Here is a 26,044-nt window from a genome sequence, read left to right on the forward strand (position 1 = left end):
CGACCCCATGGACTGCGGCCCACCAGGCTCCTCCATTCATGGGATTTTCCAGGCAAGAGTGCTGGAGTGTGGTAGGCTAGTCATTTTCTAAACAAATATCCATTCCTTTCCTTTTCCTTAGTTTTGAATAAACATATTTCCTGACTTTCCTTATGATTTGATTATGAAACAAAATTTTGACTAATTAGTTATAAGTGGAATTTTAAGACATCAGCTTCAAGAAAAGTTTTTAAAGAACAGCTGGTATGGGCTCTTTGTCTTTTTCTTCTACCTTATTTTTTTTCTTGCCAGCTGGGAGGGAGATATTATGACTAGAGCTAAAGCATTCATCCTGAACTACCATCTCCCTTGCCAATACCTCATACAGCAATCTCCCCTTCTCTATTTCTATGGCAATACTCTAGCTAATTACTTTTCACCTATGCCATCAGACTAGCCATCCACTGGAATAAGTAACTCATCTGTGTACTTATTTGTGGAGGCATTGTATTCATATTTGTTGAATGAATACTATTCTAAGAATACATGATCAATGAGCCAAGAGTGGACCTGTTTACTCCACTCCCTTCATCTGATGACTCCCCATCATTCACCTGGACACATGGGCCACCAAAGTGGGGGCTCAGCAGGCATGTTTGCACATGTCTCTAACATCAGATTACTTAACTGGTCTGAAGATGGCTATTTGACCCAAGATAGGTCAGTTGGAGTCACCTACCAGAGAACTAAAAAATGTAACTAATGGGTCTCTGCAATGGTGTTTTGAGGCTCTTGAATCCTGTGGTGCAGTAACAATTTTTGCCATATATGGTGAAGCAAAGAAAGCTGGTTACACAGTAGAAAAGCCCAAAACAGACACAGAGGGAAGCAAAGAAGCACAGAAAGATTACAGCTCAATTTCCCTCTTTCCAATCCTTGGTTTTAGAATCTTCCTGAAGCTGGACTGCTCTCCCGAGCTTGGGTTTCCTGAGATTCCTTGTGTCCTTAAATAAACTCTTTATGTTTGATGTTTTTGGCGATTAAACTAGACCTAGTTAACCTAGAGACTTCTCAGAAATGATCATGAGGATGCATAAAGACTGACAGCCCAAGGAGTAAATGAGTGGAAAGAAATTCAAACCACACTTGTTTTTCTGCTGAACTCCTTCCTGACCATTTAATCAACAATTTAAAACTGTATTTCCCAACTCCTCTGAGGCAACTTTCCAAACAATTTGTTTGACTCATTTTGCTCAAATCCCTCAAGAACTTCTTCTGTATTAAATATCCTATTCCTGACTTAAAAGACATTATGTATGCACTGGGTCTGGTTTCACCATGCCACCCACAATGCTAGGTGTTCAAAATATATTAGCTTCCTTTCATTGTCTTGATGCTCATGTATGCAGTGCAGGTTTCTGTAAAATAATGAAGTTTGTATGCAGCTAAACAATGAAGGAATTAAGTCAATACAGCACAGAATTTGTATGGATTCCTACATTATTTTTCCCTCTATGATAAAGTCTTCTGCAGAGAAGGCATAGTGGAAGAGAGGGAAGTACTCTATCACAGCTCAGCCGAGAGCAACAAAAAAATACAGGGCTGTTAGGTATGTACCTCATCCCACGTTTCTTTGCTCTGTTTCTCCACACGCTCTCGTTTGTTTTCTTTTGTCACTTTCTCATGTCTCCATAATCCAAAAGCCTTAAACTCTTTTTCACACCACCCGTTCATCAAGATTCCTTGCATCCTACCCCACACACCTTTTTAGGTAAAGTAGCACATTTGCTGAAAAGTTCCTCTATTAGGATTCCTTGATTAGGGTTTTTAAAATGTTTTAAACTGTGCCTGTATTTTTACTATGGTTGCATTTATACTAGCACTGTATAACTTAGGTATCTGTGCTTATACTGGCTTGTCCCAATCCTGTTTTCCCATAAGCCCTTTTGTATGATTATCCAAATTATGAGGTTTTTGCATAAACTCATGCTTGCCTCTGTGTATATGTATGTACATATGCATGTATATGTGTGTGTGTTTCATCAAATAGACAAAAAATTAGTTTCTGGTCCTGGCCTAATATTTGTACATGTGTAAACACCTATGGATTTTGTTGAAACCTATTTATGTTTGAACTAACTGGATATAAATTTGAGTTCCACATCTACTTACTTTGCATACACTTCTATCTTGCATATCTTATATAAATACATTTGTTTCAGGACTGAAGACTTTACCTTTCAACTGTGTAATGGAAATTAAAAAATATATAAATATACACATATATATCAGTGTAAAATGGAAGTTTCATAAACATTAATATTCATTTTGATTAGAAATTAGCAAAAATACAATTCAGTAAAAATTGAAATGCCATACTATTACAAATTCTCTAAGCAATGGTCTTACTGACCTAATAGATATTAAGCGGGGAAATGTTCATTGTAATTGAAACAAATTCTAATTAGAAATTGCATGAATTGAGGAAGATGTTAGTATTCAGATCTACAGTAGTCTTCATTTGAACTTATGGATATTTCAAGGGTTATTGAAGGCTTACTAAAATGTATGTTCAAGTAATTATATTGTCTTAATATTATGAACAAACCAAGTTATATTATTGTGCTTTATTATAATCAAGTACAATCACATTAATTATAATATTCGGTTTGTCATGATGATACGATTATAGCTACATCTTTATATGTAGACTTTGACACTGACGTGCTAATTATATCAAATTTATTAAAAGATAAATTAAGATTTGATATTTTCTAGGTATGTAATAAATGGTTGACTTGAATGCAACATTAAAATAATTAGATCCATTCATGGCTTTGATTTTTTAATTTAAAATAACTGATTAAAGATATAATAAACTCAATTACTTAGTCCTATTGTCTAAAACATGGACATGGAATCAGGAATAAGAATCTATTCCCTGATTTTACAAGAAACAAATAAGTTGGCTCTCAGAGTTAATGAAGAATACTGTTGTTGGCTAACTATAATAAGGAGACTTCTCCCCTGAGGCGTGGCTAAAATTAATTCAAGCAGTGAGGCAAAGTGAGCGGACTGCTCTCAATGTCCGGAACGAGAGGGTTGATGCCACAAGGAGTCTCTCCACCTCTTGGTTTTGAACTTTGCTTAGTGTCAACTTAATTTTATGACCTCTCTCCTCATAAGACTGGACCCAGGAATGGTGTGGATGTTCTTTATTAACATATTTAAAGTTTTAGTATAGGAACAGTAAATGTATTTTTTATAGAATAGCCCTAACTGTAAAAAAAATATTACGGAATTTAACACAGGAAAATACATTATATGTTCATTAGATCTGACTAGATTATACGAAACTTAAAAAAATCTCCAAATCTCAAAGACATCATTTTTTTTTCGGTCACTTTGCTATCTAGGTCTATAACAAGTGGAAAGTAGGGATTTTTCTCTGCAAACTCAAGGGGACCAGGCAGATATAGACACATTGCCTAGAAAATGAGGCATCCTCAGCCACAGCAGCAGGAGACCATGTGGGCTGTGCCACAGCTTGGAAATGCTTCAGCCTGGAAATAACATTTCACGTCCTCACAGCACTCTGGCCACCTCTTTTTTACATGGGTCTACCTATCTAAAAGATTCAGGGACACTCGGGGGAGAAAATGGATATATCAAAACAGTAAATATCTCTAATGCACAATGGTAGGTTTAAAAAGTTTGTAGTATTTGTTCATAAATGAATGAATTGAGATCAGCATTATTCCCTTTTGATAAAGAAACATTTTTGAGTAGATAAAAACTAGTTACCTTTCTTTGAAAAGTCAAAATGTTTAACTTCTGCATAATGTATAAAGTACATGCTTAGTAAAATATGCATTTATGGATGGATGGATATCTTATTGATATGTAAGTTGGGAGAGGAATATAATCAGGATATATATTAATTATAACAAAAATTTTCAAGTATGACCTTGATACTTTTTGTTAACCCATAAAGGATATTTGCAGAAATGTAAAGTAGTTACTTCAAGTACTTTTTCATAGTCTTTTTCAGAACTGCTTGAGAATCACTGGACATTTCACCAGCAAACAGATAAAGTTCAATATAAAGTATCAGGTTTAATTTAAAGATATGAATTGGCTCTGACACACAGAATATGTTTAACAAATTATATCAATTCTTCGCAGAAATTTTTAGCTTTACGCACAAAGGTGCATTGCAGTTTAAGAAAACCTAAAATAAGAACAGTCGTATATAATCAGATAAAGAAACTGCTGTGAATTTAATCTCATTCAAGTCCTATAACATTTGTTCACAAAGTGTGTTTCCCTCCCTCATCTTACTGAAAAATATTCTGAATCCAAAATAAAACAAGTCTGTAACAATGAAGACTGGTTGAACATGAAATTTTTTTAAAACCAGGATTTATCATGTTGAAAATATTTCAAGTGTTACTAAAACACACCACTGTTAGGAGTACAAGTGATATGTCTGATACTGCCTTTCTTCCAAGAGCATTTGAAATTATTGACAAACTAGATGTGGCAGGTGTTGCACGACTGCTTTTACTCCAGAGTATTCATCATGATTTTAGCAGTACTCTCTGCTGTTATGGTTCAATATGGTTGTTTCTGTGCCATTAAGCATCAGTAAAGAAATCAAGCTGGTTGGAATTATTTAGTATAACCTCTGGATCCCTCGATTTTCCAGAGTTGCAGTGATGATTAAATTAAACATAATAGTGAGGATTTCAATGATAATCATGTCTAACATTTACTGAGTAATTACCACACAGAATTACTGTTCAAAGCTTCTGGCACATATTAACTTGCTAAATCCTCACAAATTGCCCTATAAAGTAGGTCTGATTTTCATTGCCATAAAAAACTGAGGTAAAGAGTTGATAAGTGCTTATTCAAGGTCACACAGCAACTAAGTGGCAGAGACAGAATTTAAACCTAGGAAGGCTGACTCCAGAGTCTGCTCGCTTCCCCTCTGGGCTGTGAGATGATCGTAGCACAAAGCAGCTGAGGACAAAGCTCTGCATCCTGAGGGTCACTGCCATCTCCCCACACTTCCTTCTGCTTCAGGAATGCATTCCCTCCCAGTGAGTCTGCCTTATTGTGCCTGAGGCCTGGAGTGCTTTTCCCCAAGGTGTTGGTGTGATTGCCTTTGTTTTTTTAAATATTTGGCCATGTTGTGAGGCATGTCAGAACATAGTTTCCTGATCAGGGATTGAACCCATGGCCCCTGCATTTGAAACAGAGTCTTAACCACTGGACCACCAGGGAAATCCCATGTGGTTGCCTCTTAGTACATTCAAGCCTTTGCCCATCTGTAACTTTCAGAGATTACTTTGACTACTCTAATCTGGGTAATAATTCTCCAACACTTTCTTCCTATAGTATTCATAGTACCCAGTACCGCATGACACAATATTACATATTTCTTTGCTTATTGTCTGCTTCTGCCAGTAGACTGTAACTCAATGAAGGCTCTTTTCTGATCTTTCAAATATAATAAGATTTGAATAAATGTTTTCTATTAATCCATCTGTCTGTCCATCTATTGATCCATCCACCCATTCATCCATCCACTCATTCATTCATCTTTTACGTACTCTTACATTATAAAGCACTACATATTATCTAGCCATTAGTTATTAAAAATAAAAGTCACTTTTAATTATTTCACTATGGTGAGATATTTAATACTTTTTTCTACTGACTATCATCTTCCCTTTTTTCCCTTTTCTGACATTTACTATAAGAGAAAATTACTTGGAACACTCCTGTGTTGAGCAGAAATACAGTTTTTCAGATTAACTTAGTGAAGAAGCGAAGTTTTAAAGTCACTCCACAGGGTAGTGTGTATAGATTTATGTAAATGTGAACTCTATATAGAGTAATCACTATTTTGTGATCTCCCAAGTTCAATTTGAATTCCGAGTGAGGCTGCGCTGAAATCATTAGCATCAAACCACTATTTTTCACTCCAAATCAATTACTGCTTACAGGACACTGAGGAGTCATACATACAGTGTTTAAGGGGGAAAACAAAAGGTGTGAGAGTCGTTATAATCTTTTAAGGTGATGTGAGAAGACCATGTACTAGATATCTGATATTATAATGATGCTATCTTCTCTTACTTTCTCCCCAAGGTTGCTTCCTTCCTTTCACATTTAGGATTATTTGGGGGAGCATGAGGTGTTTTCCTCTATATGAATTAAGAGAGAGACGGTGTAGCTACTGGGCTCCTGTCTACTTAGAAGACTTTGTTGACTTCTGGAAGCATTTGCAATCCCTGAATTATTTCCTTCTTTTCCTTCAATGGAAAACTGGTCATCATTCAATTGGATCTTTTAGATTTTTCAGTGGAAAAGGCAACATTTTATACTGTTACTGGCTCCTATCCCAAGGGCCTGGGCTTACCAGTGTCTTAGAGACTGCTCGCAGGGCAGTGCTGGCAGCAGAAGACACAGGAGGGGCACACAGGGGAGGGGAGGAAATGCCGGGCATCAGGAAAGGGTACTGAAAGGGGAAAAGGAAAGTCAGGAAAGCCAAACACTGTGAGCCACAGGCGGTTCAGCCCTGCTTCAGAAAGATGGACATAGTTCACTGGAGTTTTCTGTAGCCTAGTAGCTGAGCGATAAAGACCCACTGAACATGGAATGGGCCGAACCAGCTTTTAAGCGTTGATACAGAAGGTGTCGTGCCTGGAACAATGTCAAGCTTTTTGTCACTGTTGTTCATCTATACTTGTAGCCAACAAATATTCAGTGTTTTTTATGCCCCACATATTCTTCAAAGAATTTGTTTAAAGGATTTTTTTTAAGGATTTTAAAGGATTAAAAAATGATTTAATCCTTGTAAGAGCTCTTTGAGATGGAAGCAGTATTCCTACCATTTTCTGGCTGAGGAAAAGAATACAAAGGAAGATTTTGAAACTCGCCTGAAACCACAGAGTAGATAGCAAGTGGTCAAACTAGGATTTGCACCTAGCGTTCTTACTGCAAAATTGACATAACTGATATTTAGTATTAATAGTCAGCTCAATAAGTATCAGCTGAATGACTGTGCATAATAAATGATTGTACTTAATAATATTGATCCAAAATTGAGTAACCATTTAAATTTTGAATTGCCACTTTTATAAGTTACACTGATGGAATATTTCTTTTGTCACTATATGAATTCCCTTTCTACTTTTCTGTGTTATAGAATGGTGGTTGTGTTTTATAAGATTTTTGTACAAATAGTTTCTAAATCAAGTTGAATTTAAAGAGAGAAAATATCAAATTCATTAACAGTCATTTTTTTAAAAAATGCGTATGCTACTAGGTTCTATGTTAACTTGTCCAAAAAGGAGGTATGCTTCTTAATGTGTCCCTGCACACAGCAAAGATAGACCTATTCTTTTATTTTTCTGTTAAAAAATATAATAATTTTGACAGTTAATTGGAGGTAGCACCATGATGTGTTCTGAATACAAAGAAATAATGGGTATATATCTAGCTTTATGTTGGCCATGTACGAAATATTACTTAGTAAACCAAGTTATGTGTTTTTGAATGGAAGGTAAAAAGTAGACATGAAGCTGAAATAGTTTTCTTATCTGTAGGTAAAGTAGATAACCATCAAATATAGCTCATCTATAGCCTCAACTTTCTCCTCTTTCACTCTTAATCAATTTAAAACTTTCTTCTCATTAATTTTGAAATTTAAAAAGTATGCATAGATTCCAGAGTTTTCAAAAAGTCCTAGAAAAATCTCAGAGACACTGTTACGACTCTAGGAAGAATTATGTCTATATACTCTATACACATAAAAAAATAATGATGTGCTTTTCAAAATTTTCTGGATCTATGTCCCTCCAACTCTCTGATGTTAGTCTTTTCTGTTCTTCACCTTTCCCTGTTCAATTTTGACTTCACTCCCAGTGGTGTTTTTGTTTGTTCATTTTTTGCTTTGTTTTTGAATGTGGGCTGCTGTCCTGAAAGGGAATCCTGGTGGATCAATTTTGAGTGTTCCTGGGGTTTAGACTGCTCCAGCCCCACAGACTTAACCACAGATCCCTTGGTCCCAATGATTCTAAACGTAGGTGAAATCTCTCCCAGTTTTGGCTGCCATTTTAAAACCATGCGACTGCATCTTCAAGTGAGTATCTGTGGGCCATTTTGTGATTCTCCTGGCTTCTCTCTCATACACACAAATACCATACAGATCTTGCGGCTGTTGGCAGTTTATCCTCAGTAGCTTATATGTTGGGTTTCTTAGGAATGCATTTTCACTTACTTCGCTGCATATGTTTTCTATAGCTTATAGACTGCCAACTAGGCTTTGACTATTTCTTTTTTAATTTTAAAAATTAAAGTATAGTTGATGTACAGTATTATATAAATTACAAGTGTACAATATAGTGCCTCATAATTTTTAAAGGTTATTATACTCCACTTATACTTATTATAAAATATTGGCTATAGTCCCCAGTTCTGTTTTATGTGAGAATTTGGGAAAGTTCAAAAGCTATTCACCACCACCACCATTTTCCCAGAATTTTTTCTGAATTCTTTTTTATTTTTAATAGCTTTTGATAAACAATTTATAATTTAGATAACATTAAGTCCACCCACATAAAGTTTACAACTTTATGGTTTTAGCATATTTATGGAATTGTGTAACAATCACTATAAAAACTTATAATAGTTTCATCATCTCATAAAGAAACCCTGTATTTATCAGCAGTCACTCCCCCACCCCATATTCTTGAGCCCTAACTAGCCAGTAATCTGTTTTCTGTCTCTATATACCTCCTATTCTGGGCATTTCATATAAATGGCATCAGACAGTATGTGTTCCATTGTAACTGGCAGAAAATGATAAGATAAATGAATATTAAGTCATTTTTTAAGTTATTTATCTCAAATGGGAATCAGTTCCATGATAGGTTTTATGGTGACCTATTTGCATAGGGTCTGAAACTGGTTTCTTAATAGAGCAATAAAGTACCATTTAAAAATATGACATAGTTAATATTAATGATGATGGGTAAAACAATACAATGCAACACACAAATTTTTTACTGTGTGTCAAGACTATTCTAAGCAATTTATGTATAGTAACAGTATTCACAGAAATCTATGACAGAAGTGCTATTACTATTGTACCCATTTTATTGATGAAGAAACTGAGGAAAAGTGAAATAAGCTCACCTAAGTCAGTCAGTCAGAGAAGGCGATGGCACCCCACTCCAGTACTCTTGCCTAGAAAATCCCATGGACAGAGGAGCCCAGTAGGCTGCAGTCCATGGGGTCGCTCAGAGTCAGACAGGACTGAGCAACTTCACTTTCACTTTTCACTTTCATGCATTGGAGAAGGAAATGGCAACCCACTCCAGTATTCTTGCCTGGAGAATCCCAGGGACAGGGGAGCCTGGTGGGCTGCTGTCTATGGGGTCGCACAGAGTCGGACACGACTGAAGCGACTTAGCAGCAGCAACAGCAGCAGCAGCAAGTCGGTCAGTGGTAGAGCCAGGTTCCATGCCCAGGTAGTTTGACTCCACTCCTTCTTCCTAACCACCATTCTACACTGTGTCTCTGATGTTTTGTCAAATACCATTCTCTTCTAAATTAGCAATAGTAGAAAACAACCTAGATCAATGTATACACTAATTTGCTTCTTATTACTGATTTTTCACAGCCCTCATTTTATTGGCATACAGTTTAAAACTAAGAAGACCAAAAAATTATTGTTTTTTTTTTAGTTCCAGACATATGCAACAGCCTGGCTATTTAAAAAATGGTTACTTCTTCATAAAGTATATTTGACATACAATTGACCATATTCACTACAATTAACCAAAACTGCCTCTTTATTTATGACATAGAAAGACTTAAAAGTACTATATCACTAAATATAAGACAATAAAGTATTAGTAAGGTGAATGAATGTTCAATTGACTTGAATGCATTATAACCATGTAAATTTTCACAGGACTTTAAGAGAAGAACAAAAAGAACTTCAACATGAAACTTGGCAAAACTGGAATAATAACTCTCAAATTTTTTTCTGCACTGAATCAACCCATCCAAGAATCATTCGGTTTCCCTTGAGAGGAAAAGAATCTCTCCTGTTTAATAAAAGCTTCTTTCTAAAAATCTTAGATAAAGCTTTGAAGAGTTTCTCCTTTGGAACTTGCCAGAATCACTTATAAATTGAGTAACAAACTATAATGGAAATTTAGCATATTACTAGGAAGTTACTAGAAAAGCACTAAAGAAGCACATTCTAACTTCTAAGATTTTCATGATTATATTTTCAGATCCCATTTTCTGTGGTCCAGGAATCCTCTTCCAAACACCTCCACACCCAAACCCTGTTTTCAGATTCTCTGCTCCCTAGATTACCTAGGGTGCATACATTCTGCTTTTATGTAATATGTGTGTGTGTGTGTGTGTGTGTGTGTGTGTGTATGTATGTATGTGTATGTGTATACATATAATAGCTGAGTCTCAGTGGCCTTTGCTGGAAACACAGCAGAGGGGTGGGGGACTCAATAAAAGACTGACATCTAAGCAGAAGGCTTTTCATAAAGAAAGCAAATGCTCTAACAGCACCAAAAACCAAAGTCATATTTTCAAAATGTCTCAGTGAAGTGATATTTTAATATGAAAGCAGCAACGGAATTAAGCAGCACTCAGGTTTAGCTCTTCAGTCCCAGGGGCTTGCCTCCAAGGGAACCAGCATAGGAAACCGCAGAAGGCGTATCTTTCATGGGCAGGACATACCACACTGTACTATTTCGTAAATCAGATGGAATAACTTCTCAGAAAGAAACTTTGAAGTTGTGAAACTGTACAAATATATTTATAATTATTTTTGACATTTTCTGTGTAGTTTCATAAAGAGAATCTAAGTATAATTATGCTTCAGATTTAGAAGTGTGATAAATGATAACATATTTTTCAAAGTATTGTTCACTGGCTAGAGTAGCCTTTTAGATGCCTTAAGTATAGCTCTCAGTTTAAGTTCTGCTTGAATTATGCCTAGTTGTATATACTTCTTATATCGCCACTAACTTCCTATTTTCTAACCCTTTCTACTGGTTCATTTAAAATTAATTACATAAATGTATGTGAATATTAGGCTTATGGTTTAAATTGTGTTGAAAAATAAATTCAAAGAAAAACACTCCTACATGTTAGAAAAAGACGATAACATAGAAGGAAGAGAGGAATTATCTTTATAATCAAAAGATGGAGAAACTGTTATCTCTTAACATGGAACTGTAAATTCAACCATCATAAAATCATCTCTTTCAATTGATTTTTATGTACATACAGAACATGAAGTTCATGCAGTTGAAGAACATTTTATAAACATGAAGCAAAGATAAATGGCTAGGTTTTATGTGTGCTTCCAAACAGCAGAGCCTTCCAGAAACTTACCAGTCATGCAGTTTTCAAATTCAATGTCATCAATTGCAGCTCCTCCTCCCAGATCCCGTGTACGGAGACCTTGAAATATGACTTCGAAATTCCTTAACTTTCCTAGAAGGATGACAGCCTTTTGCCAGCGATCACCAGAGTTCTGATTATTTTCTTCCCATACTTTTGATAGTCCTTTCTCTGTCTAAAGATAAAGAAGTTTGCATTAGGCAAATAATTTAACACAAAAGAAGGAAAAAACACCAATTATTTGGAACACGAGCATTTGACCAGTGAAAACTGATTAAAAAGCTGATAATAGTCATGGTATACTTTACCCCATTGAAACAGAGGCCCATTAATCTACTAATGTATTCCCAAAAGAAATATGAGCAAGACTTGTAAACTTGTTTCAATATTTTCAGAGACATCATTATTAGCAAGTGAATACTCAATTAATTCCACTTCTTCTTGCTTGCATGCAGAGTTCTCAATGGATAGTTGATGGAGTCTGAACAGTTTACTGAAGCCCTGGTTTTACTGCTCTAGGTACCCTGCCCGCCAATCTTCTATGCACATTCTTTAATCATTGATACTGTATTGGGTTGGCCAAAAAGTTCATTACGGTTTTTCCATAACATCTTATGAAAAGCCCAAATGAAATTTTTTGTCCAGCCCAATACCTTTCTTTACAGATCTGAAATAACTTACAGACCTGAAATAACTTAAGGAAAGAGAAAAGAGAGAAGAAAGGAGGAACAGGTGGGAGAAATCACAGATCCCTGATAGATATAAGATATTGTGAAGTGAATGGAAAGTGATCACTTCTAAGATGGTATTTCAAAAATTCTATTAGATGATTATATGATTTTGGCTATTTATAAAATTCTACTATGATTATTAATAAGGCTTAACAGTATTTTAGAGCAAATTCTTCAAATTGTAAAGGAAAAATTAATTGTCTAAGAAAACATTTAAACATCTCCCCTCAAGACAAACGTTTCCTTGGCCAAGGGAATATAAAGAAACTACAAGGGACTAAAAATAACTGTACCCATGCACAGGTGGAGTAAATTATGAACAAGCTACACAAAGACTAAAACCCTGCCACTTCTGAGGTGCCAGGAGCAAAAGCAGGGACGGTGCATGATTCCTGCACAACAGTACCACCAAGGGCGTGGGCAGATCCCCCACGCCATTCCTCAGCCCACTTAAGGGACCCAAGCAAGGGAAGCTGGCGCTTGTTTTTGCTCCCTGATGCTGTAGCACAAGTCCCAATGAAATCTTGGTTGAATTTCTTGTCTGCCCTCTTATCAATTTCTATTGATTAAAAAGTTCAAGAATCCAAATTAGTAATACTCTGAATGTCAAAGTTTGGTCTGCTAGCAGTACAATATTCTAATAGATGAATAATCCAAGTATAACATGACATGACAAGACACAATGTGACATATTGCATAAGCTTAACAATAACAACAGCAAAAAAATGATGTTAACAGTAAACTAGAATGTAAGTCAGTTGATCACAAGGACAAGGCTTAAACTGTATGTGTTGCTCTTTGCTATTCTGGGCATAGTCCTTATTGGGAATTCAAGGTTAACAAATCATAGCAATGGATATATAGCAAAGAAAAACAGAAAATATATATAATTATGTTGATGTCCCCAAAATTAATAGTTCAGGGTCTAATACTGTGTTTTTATGACAAATTCACAAGTAAACTTGGTCACTGAAACTTATAATCAAAAAGGTGGAATAGAGGAGAATATTTAATGGAATGGCATCTAGAAAATCAAATAAGATGTTCCAACTGATTTATAGCATATAACTGAAATACATATTTTACAGATCTTTTTAAAAAATATATGGACTGAACAAAAAAAAAGAAATGCTTGAAGAGGAGATCCAAAGGAGTTACACATTTATAGTCTTACCCTTTTGGGAAACTAATGTTAATAAATGAGGTGGCTGACACCTCATTCTGTTGAGGGAGGCACAGATCAATCAGTCAAGCATCTCTTCTGGGGAATTACAGAGAGAAAGTGGAATTCTGTATTAGTTACTCTAAAATTAACTTTGTAAAACAACCAACAGTACACAGATAGATCTTTCAACATCCTCCTCAAAATAACAAACAAATTTTTACACCCAGAAACTCCTGTAGCTTCTGCATTGAAGGGGATGAGAAATTCACACCTAATTAATGAAAATTCATATCTTTCTAATGATTAAGGAAGAGAAGCTTTTTCAAGGTTAGTCTCTGACTATCACCAATGTCTTAGTGATTTGGAATCAAAGGAATGATTAGTTAAATTAAAGATTAAAGTAGAAAGTGTTTGACAACATCATAACATGCATAGATAATGATATAAGTCTCTTTTAATTTGCAAACTTAATTCAAGCTCAGTGCTCAGTCATGTCCAACTCTTTTGGACCCCATGGACTGTAGACAGCCAGGCTCATCTGTCCATGAAACCAGGTAATAATACTGGAGTGGGTTGCCATTTCCTCCTCCAGGGGAATCTTTCCAACCCTGGGATTGAACCACATCTTCTGTGTCTCCTGCACTGGCAGGCAGACTCTTTCCCACTGAGCCACCTGGGAATATATTGCTAATTTGTCCTGTTAGTTTCAGAAGTTTATAGAACCACTTCTATACTATGCCAATCACCAAAAGGGTTTTCCAACAAATGCCACCAAAGAAGGTTGTGTGATCACTTTAACCAATAAAATGCACATCATTTCTTTACTCTGACAGCAGGCCTTCTAATAAATAAGAATTAATTAATATATTTGTTCTCATTTTATATGATAGGAAAAGAAAATGAGGGTTAATGGATTGACCTGTTGATGGGTTACTGTAGTATATCATTTTAATATATTTGCTCTCATTCAACTCTGGATATAACATATCAAATCATGTCCCCTTAATTATCAAAAGTAGCCAATTCAAATGTGCAATGGAGATTTATTTATTGACTTATTCAGATAGTCTTCCATATATTCATCAAACATTTGATGCTCATACATTTGCCATATATGACATTAGACACCAGGAATAAGAAGGTCAAAAGAGAGGGGGCACTTACCCTATAATGGTAATCATTTAATAGAGGTGAGCCATACAAAAAATTATTAGTATAAAATTAATATAGAAACATAAAACAGAACTTTAAAACATTTAATATACACAATTTAAAAATATATAAATGTATCAGGTCAGATCAGTTGCTCAGTCATGTCCGACTCTTTGCGACCCCATGAATCGCAGCATGCCAGGCCTCCCTGTCCATCACCAACTCCCGGAGTTCACTCAAACTCACGTCCATCGAGTCAGTGATGCCATCCAGCCATCTCATCTTCTGTCGTCCCCTTCTCCTTTTGCCCCCAATCCCTCCTAGCATCAGAGTCTTTTCCAATGAGTCAACTCTTCGCATGAGGTGGCCAAAGTACTGGAGTTTCAGCTTTAGCATCATTCCTTCCAAAGAAATCCCAGGGCTGATCTCCTTCAGAATGGACTGGTTGGATCTCCTTGCAGTCCAAGGGACTCTCAAGAGTCTTCTCCAACACCACAGTTCAAAAGCATCAATTCTTTGGCGCTCAGCCTTCTTCACAGTCCAACTCTCACATCCATACATGACCACTGGAAAAACCATAGCCTTGACTAGACGAACCTTTGTTGGCAAAGTAATGTCTCTGCTTTTGAATATGCTATCTAGGTTGGTCATAACTTTCCTTCCAAGGAGTAAGTGTCTTTTAATTTCATGGCTGCAGTCAATATATATCTTCTATATAACTAAAAGTAACTAAAAATTATCAAGTCAAATTTGGAAAAGTCAGAAAAAATAAAAACTACAAAAATTATTTGACCTTTATTCATTTTTAAGATAATAGAGCATAGATTCCAAATATTCCAGTTAAATTTTCTGTGTTTGGCATGTAATGAATTATTTCTGCTATTAATACTTTTTGAAACTTCAACAATTTTTTAAACTTAAAATATGCTTAAATAAACATAATGCTTACAAAAGATTAAGCACATAAAGGATACCAGCACATTGAGCAAATAAAGGGTAAAAAAGATGCAATGTGATACAGGAATAATTCTGAACCAAAAACAACAACAAAAAAGTCATTTAATACATGTCTGGCCCTAATTACTGGCACTGCAGCCAAGTTTTGTCTTCTGACTCTAGACAAGATTAAAATATTGATTAATGATGCCATGTAGTATTAAAATCTTTCATAGCCATTATAAAATATTTTTATACTTTTTTTTAAATGGAAAGGAGTAGCTACAGTTTAGAATAATATCTGTATCTAGCAGATAAATATTGGGCTGGCCAAAAAGTTCATTCAGATTTTTCTGTGTAAGTTCTAATGAAAAAACCCAAATGAACTTTTTGGCCAACCCAATATATATAATTCTCTAAATCATCTAAATAGTAAGTCTTAAAAATTAAATATTAGAATTTTATATTTTTTACTATTCTAAACATTTTCAAATGTTTAAAATTTATATATAGTTTAATCCTATTTTGAATTTTCAAAAATAGGATGATATCAAGCATAGACTATTTTAAAAGTGCATAAAACCTATTCCACAGAAATATCTTGCAAATGGCTGTTATACTGGGAGTAAAATCTATAACCAGTGGCTCTTATATTTACAAGAGGATTTCTGTCCTAACAACATGATTTTGAAGTTTAGATTAATGTATTCACTGAACAGTCATGTGTGGTTTTAGACATATATTCACTGAAAACATTTTAAACAATATGTCCTCATGTTTTGTAGAGTAATGTTTCTTTAAATTCAAAACATTTATTTCTTGATAACTTTCTTTAAAGTTTTAGGCAACTAGCATGGGACTCAGGCAAAGCAGGCAGTTTAATGCAAAGTATCAAGATGAATAAAGCTGAAGTTATATAATTTTTACAATCACTTTTTTTTTCTTTTTATCATTCTGATCTTTCTGTTTCCTGGGAAACAGGATTCCAGAATCACAACTTCATTTACACTGTACAAGAGAGAAAGTTTAGTTTCTCTTTCAGTCATATACACACACAAATCTGATATATACATATATATGTATGTATATGTATATACACACACAAGTATTTTTTTTTCCCCCAAAATAAGCAACTGTCTTTTTATCTTCAAATGTCACCTTGGAGAAGCATTCATAGGACCTTCAGGGTGGGTTTCGTTCTCACTCACATTGCATCACCCTGCTTTAATGTTTATAGCACTCTCACTTCTCATTTTCCAATATTATCTTATATTTTAATTATTTCAGTAATTCACTGTCTGTCTTTCCCACAATTTAAAGTCCATGAGGACAAGAGCTTTCTCTATCTTATTAACCTCTAGATCTCCCAAGCCTAAGACAGAGTTTGGCATAATGTAGGCACTAAAAAAAGCTTCTTTTTAATCAGTGAAATATTTAATTCAAAATGGTGAATTAAGATGTTGCATTAAATTGTTAGTACCAGCTGAAAATAGGTTCAGTGCCTCTTTATAAAAACTCTACTGGATTTCAGATTCTCTGAAAAGGTAAAAACTGAGGTACCATTTCATGCCAGTCAAAACGGCTGCTATCCAAAAGTCTACAAACAATAAATGCTGGAGAGGGTATGGAGAAAAGAGAACCCTCTTACACTGTTGGCAGGAATACAAACTAGTACAGCCACTATGGAGAACAGTGTGGAGATTCCTTAAAAAACTAGAAATAGAACTGCCATACAACCCAGCAATCCCACTGCTGGGCATACACAGCGAGAAAACCAGAATTGAAAGAGACACGTGTACCCCAGTGTTCATCGCAGCACTGTTTATAATAGCCAGGACATGGAAGCAACCTAGCTGTCCATCAGCAGATGAATGGATAAGAAAGCTGTGGTACATATACACAATGGAGTATTACTCAGCCATTAAAAGAATACATTTGAATCAGTTCTAATGAGGTGGATGAAACTGGAGCCTATTATACAGAGTGAAGTAAGCCAGGAAGAAAAACACCAATACAGTATACTAATGCATATATATGGAATTCAGAAAGATGGTAACGACAACCCAGTATGCGAGACAGAAAAAGAGACACAGATGTATAGAACAGTCTTTTGGACTCTGTGGGAGAGGATGCGGGTGGGATGATTTGGGAGAATGGCATTGAAACATGTATAAGATCGTTTGTGAAATGAATCGCCAGTCCAGGTTCGATGCAGGATACAGGATGCTCGGGGCTGGTGCACTGGGATGACCCAGAGGGATGGTATGGGGAGGGAGATGGGAGGGGGGTTCAGGATGGGGAACATGTGTACATCCGTGGCCGATGTATGGCAAAACCAATAAAATATTGTGAAGTAATTAGCCTCCAATTAAAATAAATGAATTTATATTGAAAAAAAAATTAAAAAAATAAATTGCAGAGCTTGTCATAATAAACATTTAAAAATTGACTAACAGATAAATTCTCTCAACAGTGAGTCACTACACTCATAGAGAATTTCCTGAGACCTGCTATAGTTATTTTAACTCTTAGGTGATACAAAATGGAGGAAGAATTATTTATAACAAGGACTAGGCTATAGAGCTGATTATTCTTACAAAGTTACATTCAGAATGATTCTTGCAAGGTCCTTACTCACTTAAAAGAAAGGGCTGCCTAACCCAATTAAAATTCCCAGTCTATGATACTGAAGGTGATATCCTCCTTAGTGGTTGATGGCTTGTTTCTGCTGTCTTTCACACTACATTTGGTTCCTGAAGGAGAAAAACGTTCATACGGGTGAACATAGAAGAACAATGGGGAAAAAAATAAAAATGAGGAGTCTTTAGGAAGCATCTGACACGAAGAATAATAGAGGAGGCAGCAGGTCCGAGGCAGAATGTCAGTCATGAATGATTGTATCTGTCCCTTGGCACACTGCCGTTCACCAGGGTTGATAACCACTCGATGCGAACAAAAGAACAGCATTTTATGACAAAATCATTGGACATAACTCAGCTCCCTGTCTTCCTCCAGGGGTGGGAAATAATGAGAGAGAAAATAAAACAAATATATGTGTGTGAAACAGCATATGTGTACAAAGGAATGGCAAACTTCAAGCTAAGATTCGTGCACAACTTTTTCTTCCAAAGGAGACACAGGTATACAGTGTTTATAACACATGAATAATGGTCTACTTTCCTTCAGGAAAGTATTAAAAGAGTAAAATTCTCAATCTAAAATTCTCTGAAGACCAATCCTAATAGCAGGCCCAAAATTATAGGTATAAAGGTATTACTACCTAGAGAAGTATATATTATGTGTGTATAAAGAGTGAGAAAATTTTCTGACTTTAATAAATCATTGAATTCACCAAAACAGTATTGCTGTTTGTATTTAACAAACAAGTCAAATATATCTACACTTTTACACTCAAAATATATTACTAAAATAAAAATTGCAATTCAAAAATAATTATAAACCTAAAATCTGCATATAAATATGAAAAAAGAACACTAGGATGAGAATTAAGTCAATAACAAAAGAATAAGTCTAGTCATTAAATCACTTGGAATAGGAATTAACTAGGAAAAACAATGGTTTATTAAAGACTAGAACCCCAATATGATAAAATGAAATTATGAGTTTTCTACTTACTTAACTGATATGTTGAGTACTAAGCCTAGGTCAGACATTCTTCTAATTGTTGATAAAATGTTATAATGATAAGAAACACAACCTAATATTGAGCTTGTTTTACATAATCTCAAAGCAGGTATGTGCTCACTACATTGCAATATTCCCTACTGCAAGTAATGAAGGAAATGAACATCTATGATTCAAATGAGTGCTGAATTTTAATTTAAATCAATTATTATTAGGTTCTTGTATATGCTGTTAATTGAGACGGGTGTCAAGAAGAAAAATAAGCAGCTGTTATTATTTAATTCAGTTTAGTCGCTCAGCCGTGTCTGACTCTTTGTGACCCCATGAACCGCAGCACGCCAGGCCTCCCTGTCCATCACCAACTCCCGGAGTCCACCCAAACCCATGTCCATTGACTCAGTGATGCCATCCAACCATCTCATCCTCTATCGTCCCCTTCTCCTCCTGCCCTCAATCTTTCCCAGCATCAGGGTCTTTTCCAATGAATCAGCTCTTCGCATCCAGTGGCCAAAGTATTGGAGTTTCAGCTTCAAGATCAGTCCTTCCAATGAACACCCAGGACAGATCTCCTTTAGGATGGACTGGTTGGATCTCCTTGTAGTCCAAGGGACTCTCAAGAGTCTTCTCCAGCACCACAGTTCAAAAGCATCAATTCTTTGGCGCTCAGCTTTCTTCACAGTCCAACTCTTACATCCATTCATGACCACTGGAAAAACCATAGCCTTGACTACATGGACCTTTGTTGGCAAAGGTCTCTGCTTTTTAATATGCTACCTAGGTTGGTCATAACTTTCCTTCCAAGGAGTAAGCATCTTTTAATTTCATGGCTGCAGTCACCATCTGCAGTGACTTTGGAGCCCCCCCCCCAAATAAAGTCTGCCACTGTTTTCACTGTTTCCCCATCTATTTGCCATGAAGTGATGGGATCGGATGCCATGATCTTCGTTTTCTGAATGTTGAGCTTTAAGCCAACTTTTTCACTCTCCTCTTCCACTTTCATCAAGAAGCTCTTTAGTTCTTCTTCACTTTTTGCCATAAGGGTGGTGTCATCTGCATATCTGAGGTTATTGATATTTCTCCTGGCAATCTTGATTCTAGCTTGTGCTTCCTCCAGCCCAGTGTTTGTCATGATGTACTCTGCATAGAAGTTAAATAAGTGTGGATCACAACAAACTGTGTGGATCACAATAAACCGTGGAAAATTCTGAAAGAGATGGGAATACCAGACCACCTGACCTGCCTCCTGAGAAATCTGTATGCAGGTCAAGAAGCAACAGTTAGAACTGGACATGGAACAACAGACTGGTTCCAAATAGGGAAAGGAGTATGTCTAGGCTATATATTGTTACTATTTAAAGGACTCACAAATAAATAGAAACAAAAACACCATGTAACGATTTAGCTTGAGTGTGAGCAAATTCCATTATATTACAGAAAAATAACACAGTACTTGAGTGGAGTTGCAGTAAAATAAAGGATCTGTGTGAAATTAGGAAGGTGTAGTAAAGAGTGTAGTATTTGTATGGGCTTTGAAACTGCACAGAATACCACCAAGGGCATAAAGTATATGAGGACATTCCAAGTAAAGAAAATCACATGTGCAGGCAGTAGGCTATGAAAGTATTGAAATATTTTGGGAACCTTGAATAGCCTGATGTGATTAGAATATCAAAAGTATAATAAAGACTGAGGATGTACAACTCAGATATAGAGATCAAGACCATACATTGGAAAGTATCTTTAATTTCATTGTGAAGGTTTAATCCAATCCTATAACCAATATAAAGCCGCCTACAATTTTTAAATAAGGGAGTAACCTGATCATATCTGCTTTAGAAAGATCTGTTCTTTAGTAGAAAGAGCTGTAGATAGTGGGAAGGGTGGATCCATGGCAACTAATCCTGGAGCTTTAGAGGAAAGAAATTCTAGAGCTTTAGAGGAAAGAAAGAGATTTGATATGCAAGTGGGTTGAGACAGGACATGTATCATCAAAAGGTGTGACATGCAGAGAGCAAAGCCTGAGGCATCTAGGAGTAGACATTACTGTGGAATGAATGGGAGGCTTAAGGGACTTCACTGAAAAATCTAGTTGAAACTAGAATTCAAATTCCTAATGGAACTGATCAATATAAGTATTAATACATGGTTTCCTCAGTAGTCCAAAACCAATAACTAGAATTAGAGCAAATTCACGTAAAGAAATGCTTTTTGGAGTTGTTGCCAAGCTGGGAGTTCACAGAGAAGGAAAAAGAGGATATAGGCAAACATATGCTTGTGTTTTATAAAGAAAGAATACCTTTGATGAAATTAACAAAAAGTGTAGCCTACAGTGAGAATCAGGTGAAACTTCTAGAGACTATTCATCGATTCCCCTCCTAATCACCAAAGTATTAATTTCCCAAAGACTCTCTCCCTACCCCAAGAAGACATGAAGATTGTAATGGAAAGTGATATTGGTCAAACTGTTCTTTATTCTGTCCACAAGATGGGGACATTGATCTAGAACAGTTGACACTGAGCAGGGCTTCTGGACAGGTGATGAGAAAGAGGTCAAGTCTTTATAGCTCCTAGTGTTAAAGGTAGGCAGGTGGTGCAGTGGTAAAAAACCTGCCTATGAATGCAGGAGACCAAAGAGAAGTAGGTTTGATTCCTGGGTTGGGAAGATCCCCTGGAGGAGAAAATGGCAACCCACTCCAGTATTCTTGCCTGGCAAATCCCATGGACAGAGGAGCCTGGCAGGCTACAGTCCATGGGGTCACAAAAGAGTTGGACATGACTTAGTGACTAAAACAACAAACAACCTATTATTAATCTATTTTGTAAATAAAGAAACTGAGGCTCAGAATACTTCAGAAATTTGAAACTGAGAATACATGGCAAGAAATATTAGGATAGAGCAGAGGTTGGACCCAGATTTATGTGAATCTGATGTCCATGCCACCGCCTGCTGCCTGAAACAGGAGAGCCATGCTAACAAGAATTTGTAGGCAAAATATGGTTTAAGCCTCTGCTAAGCCAAATGGAATATTTCTCTTTAAAACAGTAATAACAACACTCACTCTATAATTTATTATCTGGACATTTTAACTGCTGAAATGCAGGGTAAGAGCTAAAAAATGAAAGTTTGATTTGCATTAGCCTTTCAATTTATTATGTATATAAAAATATGACTGCCATACTCATTAAGGTTTAATATCATAAAGAAGTGTGCATGTCCTTTGAAGCCTTGGGCAGCAGCACTGAGACCCAAATGCTTACGCGTGGTGGACTAATTACTCAGCAATAAATAGTTAAAAGTTTACTAAGGACAAGAATAAGGAATAATTATCGGATTTATTTATTCATGCCCTTGTTCCAAGGATGAAAGGTAAGGATACAAGAGTATAATAAGATGAAACTAAGTGATAAATATGTCGTTAAGGAAAAACTCATGTGGTAAAACTTGCAAATTCTAGTACACTGGCCTGAATGTTGGCCACAGAGACTCCTCAGAGCTTCATGTGTTAGCAAAAAGAACACATATGCACCCACACACAGTTGATAAATATGTCGTTAAGGAAAAACTCATGTGGTAAAACTTGCAAATTCTAGTACACTGGCCTGGATGTTGGCCACAGAGACTCCTCAGAGCTTCATGTGTTAGGAAAAAGAACGCATATGCACCCACACACAGTCTAAAATAGGAGGGTAATTAGAAAAGGCAGAACATATTTAAATCATGAAAAAGATACAAAGTTCTATTCATAGATCAGAGGTACCATAATTTCCTCTCATCTATCAAAGACTAAACTTCTAAAAATGAATGTGGCCTTAGCAGTCAAGAACCTCACAGCAGTGGAAGGAGAGGGTGGGACGAAGTGAGAGAGTAGCATTGACATATATACACTATCACACGTGAAATAGCTAGCTAGCGGGAAGCCGCTGCATAGCCGCTCAGCCCTGAGCTCTGCGATGACCTGAGCGGTGGGATGAGGGCAAAGGAGGGAGGTTCAAGAGGGAGGGAATATACATATACATGTAGCTGATTCACCTTGTTATACAGTGACAACTAACACAACATTGTAAAGCAATTATCCCCCAGTTAAAAACATAAACGCATTTTTGATAAAAAAATATGCAAAAAAAAAAAAAGGAAAGTCACAGCTTCCACGAGGCTTAGCTAGAAGGACAGTGCTGCTTTCTGTAGGTATTTCCCATTCCTTAAACCACACAGTAAGTGATAACTAAACTAAAATCTCTCTGTATTTGCAAACTTGCCTCATCTATACTACTTAATTTATTCTGCACTCAATGCAATGTAATGGAAATAACCCAGTTCTGTACTACGAGTTTCACTTTCCTCATCTGAAAAAATGAGAACTATCATATTTACCTTGTCATCTTTTGTAAGGATTGGAGATCCAGTGTTTAGAGCTTCTAATACCATGCTTGACATAGAAGACATTTACATTTTACCAATATATGTTCACTGATGCTGCTGCTGCTGCTGCTGCTGCTGCTGCTGCTGCTAAGTTGCTTCAGTCGTGTCCGACTCTGTGCGACCCCATAGACGGCAGCCCGCCAGGCTCCCCCACCCCTGGGAGTCTCCAGGCAAGAACACTGGGGTGGGGTGCCATTTCCTTCTCCAATGCATGAAAGTGAAAAGTGAAAGTGAAGTCGCTCAGTCGTGTCCGACTCTAGCAACCCCATGGACTGCAGCCTACCAGGAGGTCTTACACGGAGGTCCATGGGATTTTCTAGGCAAAAGTACTGGAGTGGGGTGCCATTGCCTTACACATAAACATTTATTATTAAGATCTATAGCAAATAAAAAATATATTTCTAAAACATAAATCATGATTGTTTAAATGCATTAACTCTCACCCTATTTTCTTTCCAGGGAAATATTCTAGGAGTGAGATGAAGAAAAATAAAAAAAATAAAAAATATATATGTATTGAGTTGGCCAAAAAGTTCATTGCAGTTTTTCTGTAACATCTCATGAAAATCCCAGATGAACTTTTTGGCCAACCCAATATATCTTTATACTCAACGATTAGATTAATGCCCTAAGATTCAGTGAAGAGGGGAGACTAACAAATGGGCTGGTTGCCTGTGGCTCAAAGAAGACTCTAAGGACAATAGTCTGCAATCATTACACTCCATAACACCCTGGATCTCAGAGGTCTTCACATGAAATTTGTCCTGTCAAGAAGTAGAGTATTCACAAGTATCTCAGAGGTCTTCACCTGATATTTGTCCTGTCAACAAGTAGAGCCAAATACTCACTGGAGGTCTTTTCACTCTTACTTTCCTCTTCAGTTCTAAACAACTCAGGCCAATGCACAAAGCTCTTCTTACACAGCAGACAGAGAGGCACAGAATCACTTGTTTTTTGTTTCACTCTTGCAGTTCACTACAAGGCATCACAAACAATCACACCTTTCTTCCAATTATACACTTGTCAACCTGTGGCTTACACAACACACACACACACACACACACACACACACACACACACACACACACACGGCTTCCCTGGTAGCTCAGCTGGTAAAGAATCCGCCTTCAATGGGGCAGACCTGGGTTCAATCCATGGGTTGGGAAGATGCCCTGGAGCAGGGCACGGCAACCCACTCCAGTATTCTTGCCTGGAGAATCCCCATGGACAGGGGAGCCTGAGGCACTACAGTCCATGGGGTTGCAAAGAGTCAGACATGACTGAGCGACTAAGCACAGCACAGCATACACACACCAACACACACATACACACACACACACACACACACATATAATGTTACATGCATATAGGTATGTACAAGTATGTACACATAACACCATACTTGAGTTTGACTCTGTGACCCTATGGACAGTAGCCCTCCTGGCTTCTCTGTTCATGGAATTTTCCAGGCAAATAGTACTGCATCTTTCTAACCCTGGGATCGATCCCACATCATTTGTGTCTCCTGCACTGGTACACAGATTCTTTACCACTGGCACTACCTAGGAAGCCCCACATATATACACACACATATGTGTATCGAACATAACCTATTCAATGCTACGATTTCTTTTTTAACCTTGTTATGTAACTTTAAAAAAATATTTTATTTTTATTAATATATTGATTTGGCTGGGCCAGGTCTTAGTTGCAGCATGCAGGATCTTCAGTTGTGGCATGTGGGATCTAGTTTCCTGACCTCCTATCTTGGGAGCTTGCAGTCTTAGTCATTAGACCATCAGGGAAGTCCCTACTATTTCTTGAGCGTCACCAGAAACCATTGTTTTCTCCCACAGGTGTGATGCACTAACGCTAAAGGGAAGAAGGAAGACATCATGGATAACAGGTGAAGTTCAAACTCAGGTAAAAGTCAAAACAAACAGCCAAAACTGTACCAGTAAGGCTAAGAATAAGGGAAAGACTAATTCTTAAAACTGATAAAAAGGGCTGAGGTTTCTCTCACATTGTCATTTAATATCTGTTGAAGGGCAGATCTCCATTCGCTTGGAAAGCCCCTCAGGCAGATGAAAAGATAGGGAGGAAATAGCCCCCAATCACTTTTTAATGATGTGATTAAATATATAACTATCATATTTAAGATGGCAGAGCTCAGAATAATTCAGGTCAACCATCAACACACTTTTGGAAAAGTGGTCCCTCTGTTCCAATCCTACCCTCTTAACCTTTGTTGCATTTTTTAAAAATTGTATTTCTTTGTATCTCTTGATGGTCAGTTTTATTGTCAGAGACCCAGACTTCTCTGGTACCTGATGTTAATCTGGTGGCTGATATCCGCTGCCAAGCAAACTAAGCTCAGAATTTTATCACTTTTCAATAAAGTCCATTTCCATACTCAGAAAGCAATCACTCAGAGAGTGATTTTTAAAGCAAATGTTAATACTTAAACCCAACACAATCAGGGGAGTTTCTGAATACAGAAGCAGGTTGTAGTGAACTGTCCATTTCACAAAAGCAATAAACATCTTTGTGTAATATTTTAAT

General features: G+C 36.6%; 1 protein-coding gene across 7 annotated transcripts in view; it reads right to left on the reverse strand.

The window, feature by feature from the left end:
- Window positions 1-26,044, reverse strand: part of MALRD1 (MAM and LDL receptor class A domain containing 1) — a 743,525-nt gene that overhangs the window by 216,684 nt on the left and 500,797 nt on the right. For all 7 annotated transcript variants that reach the window (XM_044928177.2, XM_044928178.2, XM_044928176.2 and 4 more), the window contains one exon: window positions 11,425-11,608. In XM_044928177.2, coding sequence (XP_044784112.2) covers window positions 11,425-11,608 — 184 coding nt within the window. The remainder of the gene's footprint in view (window positions 1-11,424; window positions 11,609-26,044) is intronic.

The sequence above is a fragment of the Bubalus bubalis genome, chromosome 14 (genome assembly GCF_019923935.1).
Source record: "Bubalus bubalis isolate 160015118507 breed Murrah chromosome 14, NDDB_SH_1, whole genome shotgun sequence".
Lineage (NCBI taxonomy): Eukaryota > Metazoa > Chordata > Mammalia > Artiodactyla > Bovidae > Bubalus > Bubalus bubalis.